Genomic DNA, 21,811 nt, shown 5'->3' with positions numbered 1-21,811 from the left:
AAGCTACTCTTTAAATTAATGATAAAAATAAATATTTAAATACTGCATTAACAAAATACCTGAACGGTAAATTGTAAACACTGTTTTTAAAACATTTTCCTAGCCACTCAAACTCTGAGAGATCTAAAGGCAACTTTGCCAAGAGAGGAGTTTGGCAGCAAGATTTATGACACGGAATCAGAAGTGCTATCAATTCAGAAAAGAATCCTCATCATTTTCTGGGAAGTTCTTGGCATCCCTTCTTTATTTTACAGTAATAATGAACGTGCTGCCGTAATTCCTACACAAAAGCATTATTTAAATTTGAACACAACAGAAGGCAGGATAGATTCTATAGTGGTGCACTGCAAAAATCTTTCTGAGAGCAAAATCACACAATGACAACTTGTGCCATTTGGAGATCTGTAATTGGAACTCTTGCGTCTTTAAAATAAATAGCTACAATTTCTCTTCAAACTGCTGCCCCCTCCATGCCACCAGGCAAGCAATTTTGGAAACTTCCATAAATTAGAAAGGACTATCCCAATCAGTGGCTGCGTGCCAAAATAAAAAATATTCTAAAACATTCCCGGGCCTTTATTATTTTGAAGATGTGGATCATAAAGGATGTAATCAAGACTGGTGAAAAAATTGTGGTTCATTTTAGGACAATAAAGCAGATTTTGAAGCTATGATTTGTTATGTTATTAACTGAAACTGTGGCTTATTACAGGATGCAAGCTGAAACGCATAACTTGTTTATTGTTTCCTGCTTTGTCCTAAGTTTTTTTATGTCCTGCCAAAGTTTCTTAATAGGGGTGCAAGACAAAAGCAGTTAAAAAGAGGAAAAACCAACCAGAAATTGGTCAAATAGCATATTTACTTTTCTGAAAAAGTGACTGTGGCCTGTTTTAACGAATCAGTGTTTAATGTAATATGCAAGCACCATAAATATCTAGAAAAACAAACTCTAGTGGTCAAAAAGAGCAACAGGGAAGTAGCATGGAAGGTCTCCATGGGTGACAGACCTCCAAAAAGGGACAAAGTGAAAATCAGTCTTTCCAGACACCAAATTCTCAGAGAGCCATCAACAATAAAGATGCTGAGGAGATCAAAATATGCAACCCTCAAGCCAAGGGCGTAAGATATCAAAGCCTGATGTTTGCCCTGTCTTACTAGCTGAACTACCATTCTGGATGTCTTGTTGCCACAGTTCATTTCCCAACAATTTTACCAATTTCCTTTCCTGCTTCAGCTCCTGCAAGTCCTTGGAAAGCTCCACACAGATCTGGGCTAAAAGATCCTCTGCTATAACCTCCCGTTGGCCTGCAAAGTCATTCAGCTCCTTCACCACTTGAAGGAAAGCCTGGTACTGACAAAACCTACAAAGAAAAGACAATTATTTAAACTTAACCTGTACACTCCTCCTCCTGCTCAAACAAGAAAGAGGACTTCCAGGACTACACGTCAATGAAAATGAAGTGTGGTCCTTCACAGTTCAGTGAAGATATGGGTGATAAGAACAAAAATGGAGGTAGGAACAGGCATAAGTGCTGCAACCAGTACGATCCTGATATCCCTAGAACTTGGAGTTAGTCTAGTAAAGAGACAACTTGGGAGGGAGAACATGTACATTTTCTAAAGCCTGGAAATGTAAAAAAAGAAGTGGGCAGGACTTGTTTTCTCCCTCTACCAATAAGTAATTCCTTTTTAATGACAGTGGTCCTTCTGAACACACCACTAACAAAAATAGCTACATGTATGCATGGAATACCGTGCAAAAAGTTGTGATTTTTTTTTTAAAGCTGGGCACGAGCTTAGATGATTTAAAAAGGAGTTAAACCAGTTTATTGAAGATCCACCACTAACTGCTCTTAGCCGTGATGGTTATATCTGTTCAGAAAAAAGACTACTACAGAATACTAGTTTCTGGGTAGCAGAACTATTTTTGCACTGTTTTTATTTCCTCGTTCTCTGCTGAAGACAGAATACAATTTTGTTTACTATACCTATGTTCATAAATATATTGAGCTTCCACAAAGATACTAACTGCACCCAAACTAACTTCCCTATATTGACAGTCCAAATTAGCCATTATATTTATATTTATGGCTAGTGTCTTATACAAAAAAACACGCCTATGGGTAAAGTCTGTACCCAATGTATTAAGATAATGAAGATTTGACACAGAATTTCAGTTTTTATGCAAAGTTTTGTATCTTTCCTGGATGTACTTTTAGAATTATGTAAGAGCTATATTCTAGGTATTTCTTTTTCTTCACTTTTTTTTTTTTACTTATGTGAGCTATCAGAACATGGGCATACTAAGTACAACCAATAACAAAAGCAGCCCCCAGTGATAAATCTAAATTGCAAGATCAATAATTAAATCATACAGATTGAGAGCGATAAATTATTTCCTGGAGCAAGAAATCCATTTCCTGGACACGTGGACCAGATTGCTGAGCTGCCCAGTCAGTCCAATAATATTAACCAATGCCAAATTTCACCGAATAACTGGAATGGTGAGTTCCACAGGTCTTCCTTCAACTTTATAAACCTCAGAATATCAAGTAAGTCGTGTGGTTTACGTTGCAGTGTTCCTTCCATCATCTGTCTTCCTGCTGATGCTCATATTGGTTCTGCAAAGTGGATGCAAGTTTGGATCACGTGTGCTGCTACTTCGTAGGGATTCTTTTGATGGCTGCTGCTCTGAACAATTTGCAAAGTCGTCTTGCCCAGGTCTTGCTAAGCTAAGCTCAAGTTTAAAAACAGACAGGTTTTATCTGCTTGAAATATATACAGCGCTGTGTGGCCATCTCCCTGGCTTCATTGCAGCTAAATTCATATGCTCACTGCTTACTTTATGTCTGGATCTTCTCGAGCCGTCCTCTTGGGAAGGTGCTTTTTCACAAGATTTCTACAAAGGAGATAACATGCATAACATACAATATTGACCTGAAATGGAACAGAGCGAGCTCATACCTACACTTTAAAAGGCTATACTGCCTCATTCAGACATAATTACACTTCATTATTAGACTTTTAAGCAGCTTCAGACTGTTGGATTTTTTTAGATGGAAATATTAATATACCAGCCTGGATAAAATTATTCTTATTTAATAGCAGTTTTCCTACTTTCTTTACATTTCATCTATCTCAAATCACATATGACATATGGCCAGCTTACTAGGTTGCAGAGATTTCCAGATTTTTCTTTTGTTTCAGCGGAAAATATTAGCAACAGGTTTTCAGCCTCACCATACTTATTATAGCTTGGATCTTCAATTTGAATGAACAAATGTATTAAAATATCAGAAAAGAACTACACATGTGGCTGATGCCAAGTAGAGGTTATTAAACAGGATTGCTTTGTAGAGCAATCAACAAACATAATTTATAGTTGAAGTTCTCAAAAGAAAAGAGGGCCATTCAAACTACCTTTAATATTAATGAAAGATACAACTTTAATAAATAAATTAGTAAATCATAAATTAATTATCTATGGAGATTCAAAATCATCCAGATCATGATTGTCCCAGAGCTGCTTTTTCACGAGGCAACTGGACTTTCTTTTTTTCTCTTTGAAGACATTTCGCTTCTCATCCAAGAAGCTTCTTTAGCTCTTAACTATTAATTAATTAAACAATGCCTAAAAGCATCACGGATACGGTATATTTTTCCTGATTCCAGTGCTTTGCATCCGCGATCTTATAATCAGTCTAACAATGCAGAAATACTGTAATCTGAGTGACACTGCTCACAACCTCTTGAAAAATTCACAAGTTGGGAGGAAACAGACAGCAAACAGAAGAAAATTTCTTTTTTTTTTCCTGTGGAGTACCCTTTATGTATAGAATTTGTTCTCACAAAATGTGTCCCTCCCCCCGATCTTACATCAATACGGAAAGGAATTAAATAATTCATGGAAATTACGGACACTGACTTTGATGATTATGTGTATCACCCCCAGGCTTCAGAGGTGGTCGCTGTCTCTAAACACTAACTGCAGCGTACAGGAATAAGAAATAGAGTCTTGGCTCAGGGAAGCCCATAAAGAGGCCTCTTATTTGGCCAATATGGTACAAAAGAGGAAGAGAACACTGGACTGGACCGGCTTTGATCTATTTGTATGGGCAAGGTTCACAGGAGGGGGCTTCCCATTTATGCCTCAGTTTTTAGCCACCTTCCAAAACAGTTGCTTCCACTGTATGAACAGTTGCAGAACATTTATTCTCATCACTGGAGAAAAGTGCAAGGTATCATTACACAAAAATAGCATCTTACAAATAACATTGTGAGAAAGTGCAGAGAGCAAAGCTAAGAGAGAACTACTAACTTTATTCTTGCAGGAATCTACAGGTGATACTAACAGAGAATCAATTTGAAAAATCAAATTCTAATGAATCCTTTCAGACACCAACTGATCAGCGAGAATCTATTAAAATAATAACAAAATCTAAGCAAGATTAGCCACGGTGTTTTTATAGTTGTGCCATACACACGACAGGTTAATACTGCTTGCTTTCCAGAGACCTGGGACATATTCTTTCATCAGCTTGATGGGATAAAAGTGGTCCAGGAGCAGTGAGATGAAAAAACTGGACTTTGTGCCTTTCTACTCATTGCATTTGTATGACTAGGAATGGAGAAAAGATTTTATAGTGTGGGATCCAGGCAAAACTCCCCCCTCTTGATTTCTGCTGAATAGGGAATGTTTGGAGAGATAACTGGCAAAAAGACAAATAACTTAACCAGTTACGAAACCAAACCAAACCATCCCATCAACTATGTCTGCCTTTGGTTTTCAAAGGGCAAAACTAGATATAACATTTTGGTCCCCATAAACCAGAAGTAATTCAAAATAGTCTCATAAATTATTGGTGGGGTGGGGGAATGGACGCTACTTTTGTACCGCTGCTGTCCAAGCTAAGCTTCTCAGAGACTTAGGACTGAGTTGTCTGGAAGTTAAGCACTGTGGGGATAAGCAGAGGGATGGAACTCATGGCTAAGGAATTCACCAGTCAGCCAGACATTTTAAACTTTTCTGGGTCTTCCAGGGACTATAACAGCCTTTGGATCAGGTTCAGGGATACTTAGAACCACAGTTTTAGGAAATGGGGGCAAAGAAAGAGTAATGCTTTGGGCTTGAGCCATAGAGAAGGCTACTTTGGAATAGTTAAAATACTAAATCAAAGTACTGGGTCAGTGGAGGAAGAGAACTTTTTTTCAGAGCTCCACAGAGAACAGATTACTTTTCTCCATCTTGGTTCCCCCCTACACGTATTGGACTATAACTCCCAGCATATTTACTTGCATGCAACAATGGCAAGCTAAATACCAGGATGTTTGTAAGTGACCTTAGATGGAAATAACTCTTTTCTGTTTGTGCCCAGCATTTGGCATCCAAACATAGTTTCTACTGAGCCTGATGACAGGACACAGTTATAAGAAGCTATGATTGCTCTGGGGTAGGGGATTTCATATTTGTACATATTATTACTTTCTACATAAAATCCTATTTTCCCATCTACTGAATTAATAAACCACAGTGACATGTCTATATGCTTCAGGAAAAAGTCCAGGGTTTGATTTTGGGATTGGGCAGTCTCAATAACTGCTTTTGCCCAGAGCTGAGCTAGGTAAATACTTGGATTCTTTCCTTTCCCTAAAACCTGAATACAAGCATCTGTCAGCCCCATTGCCACCCCCACTCCTTCATACCTACCTCAGCTGCTTTGCATATGACTGCTCGATTTCTGTCCGCTCTTTCACAAATTTGACGTATCTGTCCATCAGGTCCAGGCCCCACTGGGTGTGGCGCTCAATCGTGTCAAATTGATCCTGGAGGGGAAGAGGGGAGAAGTGTGATCCAATGCAGCTAAAAACCCACAGACGTTTTCTGTGACCCAAACAGTTTGTGTCACAAAGGCCAGGCAGAGATGACAAAAAAAGGGTGACTGAGCTATGTCTGCTTAGACTATCGCCAGGGTCTCCCTAAAGCAGACATGTCAAACATAAGGCCCGGGGGCCAGATCTGGCCCGCGAAGTGGTTTCATGTGGCCCACGAAGCCATCTTGGAAACAGTGAGGGAACGGCCCCCACTGCCTTGGCCCAGAGACCCTCCTTCTGCCAGACCCTCAGATCTGTCCCACTCCTGCCCAGGCCCCCATAGGCACCCTTGATGTGAACGATGTAGAGCTGGCCACGCCCACCCAGCAGGCCATACGCACTCTAGCCACGCCCACCCAGTAGGCCACACCCACCCAGTAGGCCACACCCACCCTGGCCATACCCACCCGGCCCCCTGAGGGCAACCGCAATGCTGATGCGGCCCTCAATGAAATTGAGTTTGACACCCCTGCCCTAAAGGAATTCTGTGCATGTAGCAAAGTAGGAGGTTAAGGAAAAGCAACAACCAAACATGCAGATATCTGCCACAGTTTGAAACACTATTGTCCAAAATAACCAGATTTTATTCAGAGGCTTGAGTCAAGAACCTATAATGCTTTTTAGGTCAAGGGCTGCCCTCAGCCTCTGAGTGACATGCCAGGGACTGTATCCATAAAAGTAATCAGGCCCAGACAAAAACCTATCTTCAATACATGTATAACTATACCCAGTTCTAATGATTTCTCCCACTTGTATTTAATCACTTTGTCGTGTTCCATAAAAATGACAATCTGGTGGAAATCTTTGCAGTTCTAGCCAGATCCTTATTGTATTGCAGTGGAAACTAATCCCTAATTAATGTAAGATAAAATCCACTTGAAGCTCTATAAGCAAAAGCTAATACAAATAATAAACACTTTTTTCTATGCCTAGTTGCTCTCTAGGCTTAGTGGGTGGGAAATAGGGGTAAGGCAGTTCATTCTACTCATGCAACTCACATCAGCCCAATTCAAGCTGACACTGCAAATTCTTCATTGTTTTTCATGCTACTAAACATCTAAGCAAGGGCCCAGGGTTTTTGCATCTCAACTTTTTATACTGAATAGTAGTTAAGAAACAATACACCACATTCCTATATACCTCTCCCCCCCACCCCCATGACATTAACCAGGAATCAGTGTAAGTTTTACAACTCATAAGAATGTGGCTGGCAGACATTAAAGTCCAACCTTTTTGTATCCACTAATGTACACTTTATCTCCTCAAATTTTGCAAATCACGGATGGCAATGCTTGTGTCAGGATCAATGTGACAGAATTACTATCTAAAGAGAGTTCTGGCTTGATATAATTTAGCAAGCTCAAAGCAGACATTCTCCACAGTATCGCATTCTTAATATGCCTGTCTGATAAAGAATAAAGAATTTTTAATTTAGTTGGCGGAATACCGGACATAGCATTATTGAGCTAGAAGTGATATATAGAAAAATACCATGTTTCCCTGAAAGTAAGGCCTACCCGCAAAATAAGCCCTAGTTTCGGGGTGAGGCACATACTTAAAAATCAAGCTAGGGCGGGGGTGTGGGTGTGGATCTGCCCTATGCGTCCCACACCCACTTACCTTTCTGCGAGGCCTTTCCTCGCGGGCCAACTTCTTCTCAGGTGTCTTCTACAGACAGGCCTGCATTTCTCAGTCAGGCCTGCATTTCTGGAAAGGCCCATGCAGCCAAGAACCGAGCTATGGATTGAATCCATAGCTTGGTACTCAGCTCCAGGGGCCTTCAGGAAAAGCCTGACTTTGAAATGCAGGCCAGACTGCAACCGCAGAATGCAGCTGCAGGAGGTGAGTAAAAAAGACCTGGTGCCTCTTTTGGAGGTTAAAAAAAAAGACCCCAGTCTTACTTTTGGGGAAACATGGGTACTATCCCTAAAGCAGTATAAATAGGAGACATTCCTTCTCCACTTTTTGTTTTACTAATTACTTCCAAACACTGGAATGTTAAAATCTAAGACGACAGGAACATTGTAGATTTATCAACAGATGACCAGCCCAATAAAATTGAAAACATCTGGATCAGGCCTTTTAAAACTGACAATGAGTATGTGCCATATCAAGCCCCTGTTAATCTTAACAACCACCCTAATTTTCTCCAGGATGATCTGTTCTCAACTGGTCCTCCAAGTCTTTCAACACTGCAGACATTGTGACACCAATGGAATCCATCCACCTTGCTGTTGGTCATTCTCTTGTTCTCTTTCTTTTCATGTGGCCTTTTAAAACTGGAAAATTATACAGGAGAAAGCCATAAATATGGGTTTCAGGCTCTCCAACTAAACATGTTTGTGAAAAGAAACAAAGATATATTGAAAATGATTATGATCTGCAAATGTGTTAAAACAATTTGACTATGACCCAGCAGTGTGCAGCAGCAGCCAAAAAAGCTAATACAATCCTGAGTTGCATAAACAGAGGCATAGAATCAAGATCATGCAACGTAGTAGTATCACTTTATAAAACCCTAGTAACACAACGCCTGGAATACTGCAACCAGTTTTGGTCACCATACTAACAAAAAGATGTTGAGACCTTGGAAAAGTTCAGAGAAGAACAACTAAAATAATCAAAGGCCTGGAGAATGGCTGCAGGATGTGGGTTTGGCTAGTCCAGGGGTCAGCAACCCGAAACAGCAAAAGAACCACTCGGAACCGGTTCCGTCATACACACAAAAAAGTGGGAGCAGCAAAATGTGCGTGTACCTGTGGGCACGCACGCGCATGCGCAAAACAAGCAAAAAATACACCACCCCCTACGCCCACACCGCATCCTGAGCTGCACGCACCTGTCGCTGCCCAGTGCCGCCAGCTTACGTGGGGGGGGGGAGAGACGGACTCTCAGGCGATGGGCACTGAGTTGCGGCGGCGCCTTCAGCCCGGGCACCGCCGGAGCCACCCGAGCACCCTCCCCCTCTCCCGGGACCTCCAAACCTCTGCGTTTGATGAATGCAGCAGCTCTTCAAATGTGGAGGCAGAGGTTTGGGGAGCTGCGCAGCTCTCTAAACCGCCGCCGCCCCGTTTGCAGAGCTGCTGCATTCCTCCGCGTTTGAAAGAAGCACAAATGCAGCAGCTGTGCAAAGAGGACGGTAGCAGTTTGGAGAGTGCGTGCGCACCTCTCCAAACCGCTGCCATCCCATTTGGAGACCTGCCGCGTTCGTTCATGTTTGACGAGCACGGCAGACCTCCGAATGGGACGGCAGCGGTTTGGAAAGGTGCACGCGCACCTCTCCAAACCGCCGCCGTCCCATTCGGAGACCTGCCGTGCTTGTCAAACATGGACGAATGCGGCAGTTGCGCAAACGGGATGGCGGCGGTTTGGAGAGTGCGCGCACACCTCTTCAAACCGCCGCCGCTCGTTGGGAGACCTGCCGTGCTCACCAAACATGGACGAACGCGGCAGCTGTGCAAACGGGCCGCGGCAGCTTTCCTAATGAGCGGCGCCACTGCCCGTTCGGGCGGAGGTGCGCGCGCACCTCTCCAAAGGTTTGGAGAGGTGCGCGTGCACCACTGCCCGTTTGAAGAGGTGCGTGCGCACCAGGCGGCTGGGAGCCGCCTCAAAGAGCCGCATGCGGCTCCTGAGCCGCGGGTTGCTGACCCGTGGGCTAGTCTAAAGAAAAGAAGAAGCAGGGGTGACCTGATAGCAGTATTCCAGTATTTGAGAGGCTGCCACAAAGAAGAGGGGGTGAAACTATTCTCCAAAGCACCAGAGGGCAGGACAAGAAACAATGGTTAGAAACTGAACAAAGAGAGAAGCAACCTGGAATTAATGAGAAACTTCCTAACAGTGAGGACAATTAACCAGTGGAACAGCTTGCCTCCAGAAATTGTGGGTGCTCCATTACTGGAGGTTTTTAAGAGACTGGAAAGTCACTTGTCTGAGATGGTATAGGTTCTTCTGCATGAATAAGGGGCTGGACTAGAAAACCTCCAAGGTCCCTTCCAGCTCTATTCTAATCTAAAAACTGACATGTTTAATGAGCAAACCAGCAATAAACTATGTACTCTGAATTCAAGCACTTTAAGTATTAAGTAACCTGAATTAACAAAAACCTTGAACCAGAATGGCCATTTTTATAAGAACAATTAGCAACTTAGTTACATTGTGTCCAAAACATTTTGCCTCTATTAAGTAATTCACCCGATTAATTCTACTAATATTTCCATAAAAACTATCACAATAGCAAGCTACTATGAGATCTAGAGAGTCACTTCCCAACTCTATGATACATTTTCTAACCAGATATATCAATGCAAATATCTAGACAGAATTATTCCCTTATAATCCAGGAATGTTTTAATGATATTTTATTATTTTTATTTTATTATTTATTTTTTTGACTTATATGCCGCCCTATCTCCCGAAGGACTCAGGGCATCTAACAATAAAAACAATACAAAAGTTAAGAGAAAATAAATAAACAGCCCCAAAATAAATTAACTAAACAATTAAAAATTAAAATATTTAAAAAACCCATCGTCAGTCCAGGTCAGCCTGATGAAAAAGGAAAGTGTTGAGGTCACGGCGAAAGGACCGGAGATCCGGGGCCATCTGGAACTCAAGGGAGAGTTGGTTCCACAGGGCTGGCACTCCCACAGAGAAGGCCCTCCCCCTGGGGGTCGCCAGCCGACATTGTCTAGCCGACGGCACCCTGAGGAGGCCCTCTCTGTGTGAGCACACTGGACAATGGGAAGTCGTCCCCGGCAGCAGACGGTCCTGCAAATATCCCGGGCCTAGGCCATGTAGGGCTTTAAAGGTAAGTACCAGCACCTTAAATCTCACCCGGAAGACAACCGGTAACCAATGCAGCTCATGCAGGAGGGGTGTAATATGGGAGTATCGGGATGCTCCCATCACTACCCGCGCGGCCGCATTCTGCACCAGCTGGAGCCTCTGGGTGGTCTTCAAGGGCAGCCCCATGTAGAGAGCATTGCAGTAATCTATCCGGGAGGTAACGAGTGCATGAGTGACCGTACGTAGGGCACTTTAATTAAATAAATAAATCTCGGTCCAGATAGGGGCGCAACTGGCGCACCAGGCGAACCTGGGCAAATGCCCCCCTGGCCACGACTCCAATATGATCTTCAAAACTGAGTCGTGAGTCCAGGAGGACGCCTAAATTGCGTGCCCTATCAACGGGAGGTAACACCTCTCCTCCCATAACCAAAGATGGAACCTCTTGGACAAGTTGAGATGCCGGTATGTAAAGCCACTCAGTCTTGGCCGGGTTGAGCTGGAGCCTGTTCTTCCCCATCCAAATCCGTACCGCTTCCAGGCAACGGGACATCACATCGAGGGCATCGCTGGGTTGGTTCGGGGTGGAGATAAAAAGCTGGGTATCATCAGCATATTAATGATACCTCACCCCGAAACCACGGATGATCTCACCCAGCGGCTTCATATAGATGTTGAACAGGAGGGGCGAGAGTACCAACCCCTGAGGCACCCCACAACTAAGGGGCCTAGGGGTTGACCTCTGCCCTCCTGCCAACACCATCTGTGAATGGCCCGAGAGGTAGGAGAACCACCACAAAACGGTGCCTCCCACTCCCAACCCCTCAAGACGTCGCAGCAAGATACCATGGTCGATGGTATCAAAAGCCGCTGAGAGGTCTAAAAGGACAAGGACAGAGGAATAACCCCTGTCTCGGGCCCGCCAGAGATCATCCACCAGTGCGACCAATGCCGTCTCCGTGCTGTACCTGGGCCTGAAACCCGATTGGTATGGATGCAGATACTCAGTTTCCTCCAGATACTCAGTTTCCTCCAGAGCCACCACGCTCTCAACAACCTTCGCAAGGAAGCGAAGGTTGGAGACAGGACAAAAGTTATTTAGAATAGCTGGGTCCAAGGCAGGTTTCTTGAGGGGCATTACCACCGCCTCTTTCAAGGCGGCAGGGAAGCACCCCTCACTCAAGGAAGCATTGATAACTGCCAGGAGCCAGCCTCGTGTAACCTCCCGAGCCGCATAAACCAGCCAGGAGGGACACGGGTCCAACAAACACGTGGCGGCACTTAATTTCCCCATGATCCTGTCCACTTCATCCAGAGTCACAGAATCAAACTCTTCCCAAATATTATCAGCCAAACCCATCGTTTCCCCCTCGTCAGATACTGCCCAGTCAGAGTCCAAGCCAGCCCGAATCTGAGCGATTTTATCCACCAGATACTCACTAAACTCCTCGGCCCGTCCAGGCAAGGGGTCCTCTCCCGTCCCCTGATTTAAAAGGGAACGGGTCACCCTAAACAGGGCGGCCGGGCGGTTATCTGCGGATGCAATGAGGGTGGCGAAGTGAGCATGCTTCGCTACCTCCATTGCCACAAGATCTAGAAAAGGATCTTAACTGTGTTCGGTAAGGCCCCTTCTCCGATATTGTTTGGACACAGATCACTTGATAGGCACGCTTGTCCTAGCTGTAAGAAATTTAAATTCATATTTTTAATATAAGAGAATAGGCATTTAAACTGAAAAGGAAGGAGTGTAAAAATATGAATGTAAGGACCCACTTCAATCTACATCTTAAGAAAACAGAACTCTTGGAAACGGTCTCTTCCCACAGGAATTTTTATTAAGAGAAATTGACAGTAGGCATGCTAGACAGGATCTGAGGGATCCCCCCCACCATTCAAAGTTTTAAAGTGTTCCTAAGCAGCCCCCCACCCCACAGTTCTTCCAGGCTATTCAAACCGGAAGATTTCTAGGTGTTAACTCCAGGAAAGGTAACATCAGTCCGGCTCTGTGGCTCTGTCCGCACGATCATTCAATCCTCTCTTTACCCAGATCCCAGGTGTTGCATCTTCCCCCGCCCCACTTTTCCCTCACTGCCGGTAAAGAGGCAAAGAGGCGAAGGTCAGAGGGGCATAGGATGAAAGGCAGATGGCCACATTGTTATGGTTAGCAGACCCCAAGTGAATCAACAAAAGGTGACTTTGTAGTGAATAGAGGAAGTGAAAGTAGTAAAACCCCCATGCATCCCCCTCCCCCTTAGTAGTATGACAGAATCCAGGAGATAGTAAGAATTGGTTTTATATCAGAGAAGATAGATAGAAATGAGATATAACGGGATTCTGACATCGAATTCTACCCTGTCGCCTCTATCACATTCCGTTGCATCTCATTCATCAGCCACCTCAATAAATCAAGGAACTCTTAAGTGAAAATCTTGGTGGGAAGATCTAAAATGAAGGCGCAGCCATCCTTCTTCCAACTGGTTTCCTTTTCACATCCAAAAGCAATGTGGAAACGATGTGAAGAGAGACAGCAGAGGCACAAACGGTTGTTCCCTCGCCCTGTCTCTTCCCCGTATTTTGGGACCTTATCAGCTGAAGAGGGATGGCTCCATTTCCTTCTTTGGCATTATTTTCAGCCCAGCTTGAAACCTACAACAATTCTAGAGCAAAGCTTGCAACTGATGCCCACGTGACATGTAGCCCAAATGCTCTGAGGCATTTGCAATGGGTAGTCTTTAGAGCTGAAGAAGGTCCAAGAATGCCAATCACTGTGGGGGGGAGCATTTCTTTGATTCTTAATATGGAAGCTGCATCTGTCGGGGAACAGCTTTGCACTAATGCTGGTGGAGTAAACCATCTTGAAGCCAGCACTTGGGTTGAATGGGAATGTTTTTTTCTCAGCTCTAGAGTCTAGCAAAGTCAGATGCAATCTTTCACTTCCTCTTCTTGGCATCCTATTTTAAGACAACTACTTACAGCTGGACAATGTTTAAGGAAGGTTTCTAACAAGTTTTCTTCTCCATCCGGAATGCATAAAACAAACCACTGTTTGAAAATTTCTTTGAAAATAAGGATGCTTTGTGTTCTGATATTTAAAATTAATTACTTTGGAATATAACTAGTAATTACAGCATCACGAGTGAGCAGTCCAGAGCCTGCATTTGAACTCTTTTGGGTAACCAGGTTTCACTGAATGATAGTAAAATTTATTCCCTTCCTTTAAATCAGGGGTCTTCAAACTCGGCCTTTTTATGACTTGTGGACTTCAACTCCCAGAATTCCCCACCCAGGTACGCTGGCTGAGGAATTCTGGGAGTTGAAGTCCATGAGTCATAAAAGGGCCGGTTTGAAGACTCCTGCTTTAAATGATTGGTATTGGCATGCTCCAAAAACCAAGACACAAAGAGTTACTTCTGAGCAGTTTCCTTTATTGTTTCTCACCTATAGATGAGATGGATGGCACATAAATCAGACAGATAAGGCAGGCAGGCAGAAATCTTGCAAAGCTAAAACAACTACTTGCTGTCATTACAAATATATTCTGAGAACCTCTAAGGGGGGGGGCTGACTTGACCCTATTTCTCCCAACCAAACTATCCAAACACTGCTGTGTCTTTGTCCTCTGGAATGCAGCTCCTCCCTCCTGGGAATCCAGACTACATTCCGCCACAGGAATAAATTATACATAGCAAATGATTTTCTTTCTTGAAGCTGGGAGATGCACAAGCTCTATGCAGGGCAGTCACACAGAAAAGGAACTGCCTCCTGAACACTTGCCTTCTTCCCTCAAGAATACCCCCAGAATATGTCATCAGTGCATTATCAGCTTCCTCTAGACAAGACATTGACAGGTAAGGGATGTGTGTGTCTTAAGGCTATGTAGCAGCAGCAGCAACACTTCCCCTGGTTGTCATCTAATGCCATTTTGGGAGGAAAACCAACATTTCACTATTATCATCATTACCAGAAAAATGTTTCAGGAGAGATATGAAAAGGAAAGAAATACAGGTAATCCTCAACCTATGACAATAATTGAGCCCAAAATTTGTTGCTAAGTCAGACATTTGTTTTGACCTATTTTATGACCTTTCTTGACACATTTATTAAGTGAATCACTGCAGTTGTTAAGTAAGTAACATGGTTATTAAGTGCCTCTGGCTTTCCTAATGACTTTGCTTGTCAAAAGGTCACAAAAGGTGATCATGACCCCTGTCATAAATGTGAGTCAGTTACCAAGCGTTTGAATTTCGATCATATGATCATAGAGATGCTGCAATGGTCATAAGTGTGAAAATCAGTCATAAGTCACTTTATTCAGTGCCGCTGTAACTTTGCATGGTCACTAAATGAACTGCTGTTAAGTCGAGGACTACTTATATCCAACAAGAGGAAAAATCTTAGCAGCCGCTAAAATGAATGGTTTTAGCTTCATATTGTTTCACTGAATCACTTAGCCTTCCCAAAATCTGGTGATTTCATGATGAGTCAGGTTACAACTTCCATCCCTCCGTATTGCAATCAGCCATGCTGGCTAGGAAAAATGGAAATGTAGTCCAAAAAATTTGAAAAACACAACAGTGGGGACTGACTTAGATCTTGGCTGTATCTTATTATGCAAATGTAAAACAACCCTAAACTAACTGCAGATTTATTTATAAAAATACATTTAAAACCTACCTTAAAAAGATGAACTTTACCACTTGCTATAAGGTACAGACAATTTGCTAAATTTCTCAATAACATCCAATAACGTAAAGAAAATTATATCTTGTTTCACTGATTTTCATTGAAACATTCACACAAAACTGTGATCTGCTTTACCACTATATAAGAAAGGGCTTCTTACAAAAAGCAGGCCATTTTGAAGGACAGGAGACACACTTTCTATTTAATCCTCTACCTTTCCCAATCTGGTGTTCTCCAAATGTGTAGGATGACAGCAGCTAAGGATTCAAGGGAACTAAAAGTTCAATGCACTGAAGGCACTTAGCTGGGAATCTACGTGGAAATACATAGAAAGGGCTACAATTAGGTTAGCCCGATTATTATTACATATATTGTTTCAAAAGGATGGAAGGAGAAAGCAACAAGCTCTATCACAGATCGTTCTTCTAAAGGGTGGTTTTGGACTCATCACCTCAACTGGGGAGAATTCCAACTGACACTACTTACTAGCGATAAGGAAAGATTTTTTATCTCCAGTAGAATGTGCCTCCTAATTATGTAAATTAACCATCAATAAACTGAGTATCATTTAAGAAAATAATTTTCCTGACAGTCTTCTTTTTTGCTTTTTGTTTGATCAGCTGCTACCCTCTTAAAAGCTAAGAGCTGATAAATCAATCAGTATCATCCAGAGGTTTACAATCTCTAGTCCAGGCATGTCAAACTCGCAATGTCATGTGATGTTGCATGACGTATCACGACTTTTCTCCCAATGGGGTGGGTGTGGTTTCAGCGTGACGCATCCGGCCCATGGGCCAAGCAGTTTGACATGCCTGCTCTAGTCTCTCAGCACTAATTAAAAGCCATGTAAGGGATTTTATGCAACTGCCAGTCCTAAAATTGCTTTAAAAAACTTATGTGACCATAAGAACTATTCTCTTCACATTTCCTTCAACAGATAGGTCACAGGATTTTAGAGATGTGATATATTTAATTTGCAGTCAAACACATCTAGCAAATCAATTTCAGACAGAATCCTTGGATCATTTTAAAGGACTATTTTAGCAAAAAGAAATTTTGCACCATGAATTCCAATGTAGATTTAAGACATAATTCAAAAACCATTCTGACAGTTTATTTGTCAAACACCAAGAGATAAGTTTGAGACCTACCATCACCTTATCCATGTCAGATTTTACACATTCATCCCCAATAATGTTAAAGAGTTAACATTGTTCCCTACACACACACAGACTCAGACACACACACGTTAATTTCACTTCGATGCAGAGCTAAACATAGGAGGATTTGCAACCTGCCTATCATTCAGGAACAGAAAAAGAGAAAAATGGCAATGGGAAGAAACTGGCAAATAATTTTATGATAAAGACTCTAAAATTTAAAGGTGGAAAGCAGATACTCAAAGAATTTGGCTTTCTGCTGATATGTAGATCAGAAGACTATTAGATCTGTTGAATTAGTAAAGTTTCTGGATTTATAGTAGAGTATTTGAAGTAGAAATGAAATGGCAAAAGCATAATAATAATAATATGAGGCTACTGTCTCAAACATACTTGCTGTTTAGGAAGTCCAAAAGACATATTTTAGGCAAGCATATCTGAAATGTGCTTAAATTAATCTGTCAGTCATTAATGAAGACATTTTGAATTTATTGATTGGAACAAAGGAAATTTGACATAGATTTCTTAGTACAGAACAAGCTCATTTTGAAATCTTTTTCTATGTCATCACATAAATTCGCCCCATAAGCCTACATTTGCACATACAGGATTAATTGTGAAATAACCTAGTGGTTAGCCCCTGAAATCAGTTCAATATAGTAGAGGTCAAAGCAGCTCAACAATTCTCCATTAATATATAATGCAGGGATAAAGGAAGGATAGAAGAATAAGATTGACTTCAAGATTTATAACTTTTCAAATGGTACTTTTAGATCACTATACAAATATTAGCAATATGAATATGTCAGTCAAACTGCCAACATCTCTCCAAATATATGTTCATAAATTCAGAAATGCACTGCATTTCTCTTCTACAATTTATATATAAAAATAAAGGGGGCTGTTAATTATGTTCATGGTAATCAAACATATCCAAACTCTCTGTCACTACTACTCTAGTGCAAATCAGAATTATTTTATTGAATACTCAGTTACTCGTGTTTCAATTCTTCTATTTATTTAAGCACAGACCATCTACTTTCTAAATCCTAATAAAAACAGATTATTCAAACACTGCCTTAAAATAAGAAACAAAATCAGCAAAAAAAATCTAATAACTGCAAGAAGATATCATCTAATTTCACAGAAATAAAATAAATGCTGATGTCATTTTCAGACATCAAAATAGAAGTGCCAATATACTTAGAACACAACCTCTATGCTATCGTTTTTTAAAATCCAGATCTCAGGTTTAAAATAAAACTGTAGCCTGAGCAGAATCAATACCTGGGTTTTAAAGTATTTCCTTTCCCAAGGCACTCAAAATGCATGGCCAATTTCTTAGTCCATCAAAATCTGGAACCACAGCTGAAGAGATGATGTCCTGCCTCACAGTCCTGAGTGTCAAAATTAGTTGAAGAATCTAAGAGCTTTAATAAGAAAATAAGTTTCCAAAAATTGAGATGAGACTCTGGAAAGAGTGCAGAGAAGAGCAACAAAGATGATTAGGGGCCTGGAGGGTAAAACATATGAAGAATGGTTGCAGGAATTGGGTATGTTTAGTCTAGTGAAAAGAAGGATTAGGGTTGACACCATAGCAGTGTTCCAATATTTGAAGGGCTCCCACAAAGAAGAAGGGGGTCAACCTATTTTCCGAAGTACCAGAAGGCAAGAAAAAGAAACAATGAATGGAAATTAAACAAGGAGAGAAGCAACCTAGAATTAAGGAGAAATTGTTCTAACAGTGAGAACAATAAACTAGTGGAACAGCTTGCCTTCAGAAGTTGTGGGTGCTCTAAGTTTTAAGAAGAGACTGGATAGCCATTTGTTGAAATGTTATAGGGTCTCCTGTTTGAGTAGGGGGTTGGACTAAAAGACCTCCAAGATCCCTTCCAATTCTGTTATTCTGTTAAGAAAGGAACACTTCAATTGTGGAGTCTAATTACTAAAGGCTTAAACAGAGAAGTGTGAAATTTAGCTCATGGAGAGTGTGTTTGTGATAGTGAGATGTGCCTCAAAACAGTATTTTTTTAAAAAACTAACCGGTTTGTCTAATGAGAAGTATTGTTTTACCCATGCATATCATTGGTTCATACATAAATGGAATGGTTCAAATGCAACAACTATGTTTGGAGAGAGCAAATAATGTTTAGGTATGTCATCTAGCTTATTTTTTATTTTTCTCTACTAGCTTCTGCTTTCTTAGGAAAAAAACAACACACAAGAGCACTAAAAGAGGCCCTGATGTGACACATCTGTCTCATTGGCCTCTTCTCCCACAGTGACTGACAGAATTAGGGAAAGAGCGAATCCCGATTCTATGGACCACTAGGGGAGCTATCATGGAAGCTCATGGGAAGTGGGGTAAGAGAAAGAGTTCTCTTAGAATCCAAAGAAATACCTCAAAACTCCTGTAAGCAACCTAGAGACAGCAGACTTCCCAAAAAGCTTAGAGCCAAGGAAAAACTACATCCAAAAAACATCCAATTCTTGAATTTAATTAGTTCAATTCTTGAAGTAATCAGAAAAATATTTACTTTTAGTGTTGACTCATCAGTAATTCAGTATTGAATGTGAGTAAAACCTCTTGAGGCTAACACTCTCTTAGACAGGGGTCTTCAAACTTGGCCTTTTTATGACTTGTGGACTTCAACTCCCAGAATTCCTCAGCCAGTCATGCTTACAGCATCTTCAAGCTTTAAACAAAAAGGCATCTGAAGTATTTTTCAGAGTTCTCTTCTGCAGACAAGAGAAATAGCTTTTAGCTATGTCTTGAGAAAACTACCGGTACATAAAAACTTTAATCCCAACCTGGAGCTTCTAAATCTGAAAAACAACAACTTCCATAATGGCAGAGATTATGGGAACTGTATTTTTATTAGAAGGGTACCAAGTGAGACAAATCTGATCTACATATTAGACAAGCAGAGATTTTCCTGAACTCGTTTGCATTTCTATTCGCAGGCTATTTGCAGGGTTTTTGTATATGTGCTAATGAATAAGGCGTTGTTTGTGGTACTCTAAATGCAAATAAGGCAGGACAAAGATTAACAAACTTAGTTGATTTCATTATTCTGTTGTCTGCCTTAGGCAAACTCTGTAGTAAAGATGGCATGTACATTGATCAAATAAGCACAGTCTTCCCTTAGTTGGTATTCTCTAGTCTAGATGGTAAGAAATTCCCAGCAGGCATCATTAATGTGGTTCAATAGTCAGGCTCTCTAGGAATTCTGGGAGTTGCAGTCCAATCCCTATGAATGGCTCCAATCCCGGGAAGCTCCAATGCAATATCTCAAGGGGTTTCTCCCTTGGCATAATTTCAGCGCCTCTGGATTTTCAAGCAGGCCCAGAACCAAATCTGAACAGATCTGGAAAAGTTCTCTCAGGGAGCTCACAATGGACTTAAAATGATTTTTCTTTTAAGATCTCCTGAAATTTCTCAATGAGTTCTCTTAACATTGCCATAGCCTCTTTGTAACAACTTTTTTTCTGCTTACAAAAAAGAAGCCCAGAGAACCTTTATTCCTTTCTCTGTACCTTGCAGCTATGTTTGTTAAGAGAACTCATTTCAGAACTTCCTGCAAAGAGTCCCTCAGCCAGTGGTGCGATTCAAATATGTGAAGAACCGGTTCTCTGTATGGATGCCACTTCCAGAAGTCCATTCTGGGCCTGGGCAACAAAACATTAGCTACTGGTTCTGCCGAAGTGATGCAAACTGGCTGAATCCCACCACTGCCCGCAGCCCAGATTCTGCTATTGTGACATCTGCTTTCTTCCCGATGGATTGCCATTTCCTAGTAACAAATGAATCAATATAATCAGATCAAGTCTTTCTCTCAATGCTGTCGGCCTCACCAAGGTGTAAGTAGGAATCTTCACCCAGGCGCAATTCACCACACTCTGAAACTTTGCTAAGACGCATCTACATCCACCCTTCTTCAGGGTGGGCAAGGACCAGGAAGCCAAAAGTCTTTGACTGACTTGGGAATGTGCAGGGGAACATGACAGATGCTCTTACCTCTTGGGGTTATGAAATGAAAACCAGATGGAGTTTTGTTCAATTACAGAAGAGGCTTTTCAGACTATCTCTCTGGCAAGGCTTTTAAAACACAGAATTCTATCACTATTGCACAACAGGAAAAAAAAGAACATATAGCTTCCAAACACGACATTTCTACAGCAGACACTGGAAATAAATCAGCATGGAAACCCTTTTTATGCTGACGTATTTTCACATCTGTGGTAGAACTGCCTCATCCATTAAGTATCCAGAACAGGAAAGATTGGAAAGCTAACACTTGCATATACACTCTCTACTCTTCTTTTAAAGACTATCTGCCTTCTTTCTTTTTAATATTATTTGTTATTTATCATAAAAAATAAAATACAAAAGAGTAAAACAAACAAAATGAAACAAAACAAATCATACATTCAAACCTAACAACAACAACAAAGAAAAAAATAGTGTACAAAAAAAGAAGATAAAGTGATCAATTAAATTTATCATGTAGGATCCAGCCTGGGTAGGTGCTGAAAGAAAAGAAAAAGCAGTAAATTCCCCTCTATCTGCTTTCTTAAGTGATCCAAAGTATTGAAATTCATTGCAAAAAGCCACATAAGCAAGAAACTTCTCACACTGGTAGATGGACAAGGCCATGTTGGCTGGGAATTATCTTTTCCAACATAGCAAAATGAGGAATCCATTGTTTTCTAATTGCTGTTGGACTGCAACTCCATCATTCCTAATTACTGGCTGTAGGGCCAGTGTAATTAGGTCCAAGACTCAGGTTTCTTATCTATCCATTCTGCTTTAAATCTCTGACAACATGGATTCTTGACTTTAACTCAGAAAGGCCTTTTTAAAATTCTTCATTGCCATTGGTTCACATAAATGATTGTTTTTACAAATGTTGCCTGAGTATTCATAAGATTTTGCCACTACCCGGACAGAATTTTAAAATTTGAAGGCAGAATTCTTTACTTCATTGCACATCCAATTATAATAGCCTGAGTCAAGCACAAGAAATTTCTGGAAGATTTGCCAGTAAGGCAGTTCCTCATAAAAAAAATATGAAGCAACAAATAAGTCAGAACATCAAACAATAATTCTTCCATATTAGATAAATACGAAAAAGAAAAGTGCATTTGTTTAGTCTACCAGCAAATTACAGCAGGACAGATACTACAAAGTTCCCAATTTTAGCTCTTAGCTATAGCAACTACTGATATATTGTTTCAGCTTATCAGGATGTATTATGAGAGTCCATTAGATCTATTCTCCATCTTATATTTTTAAAGAGAGAAAGTCTGTA

At 41.3% G+C, this 21,811-nt stretch overlaps 1 protein-coding gene across 4 annotated transcripts in view; it reads right to left on the bottom strand.

Annotated features, from left to right (window-relative positions):
* TRIP10 (thyroid hormone receptor interactor 10) overlaps positions 1-21,811 on the bottom strand; it is an 87,942-nt gene that overhangs the window by 20,562 nt on the left and 45,569 nt on the right. For 3 of the 4 annotated variants that reach the window (XM_083357142.1, XM_083357145.1, XM_083357143.1), the window contains exons 2-4: positions 5,708-5,823; positions 2,843-2,899; positions 1,214-1,361 (exon numbers count right to left, since the gene is read on the bottom strand). In XM_083357142.1, the coding sequence (XP_083213268.1) occupies positions 1,214-1,361; positions 2,843-2,899; positions 5,708-5,823 (321 nt within the window). Of the gene's footprint in view, positions 1-1,213; positions 1,362-2,842; positions 2,900-5,707; positions 5,824-19,036; positions 19,239-21,811 lie in introns of all 4 variants that reach the window. The other variant, XM_083357144.1, reaches the window with a different exon arrangement.

Source organism: Vipera ursinii, assembly GCF_947247035.1.
Source record: "Vipera ursinii genome assembly, chromosome: 2".
Taxonomy (NCBI): Eukaryota; Metazoa; Chordata; class Lepidosauria; order Squamata; family Viperidae; genus Vipera; species Vipera ursinii.
The sequence above is the reverse complement of the archived record's forward strand: the minus strand, read 5'-3'. Positions and strand labels throughout refer to the sequence as shown.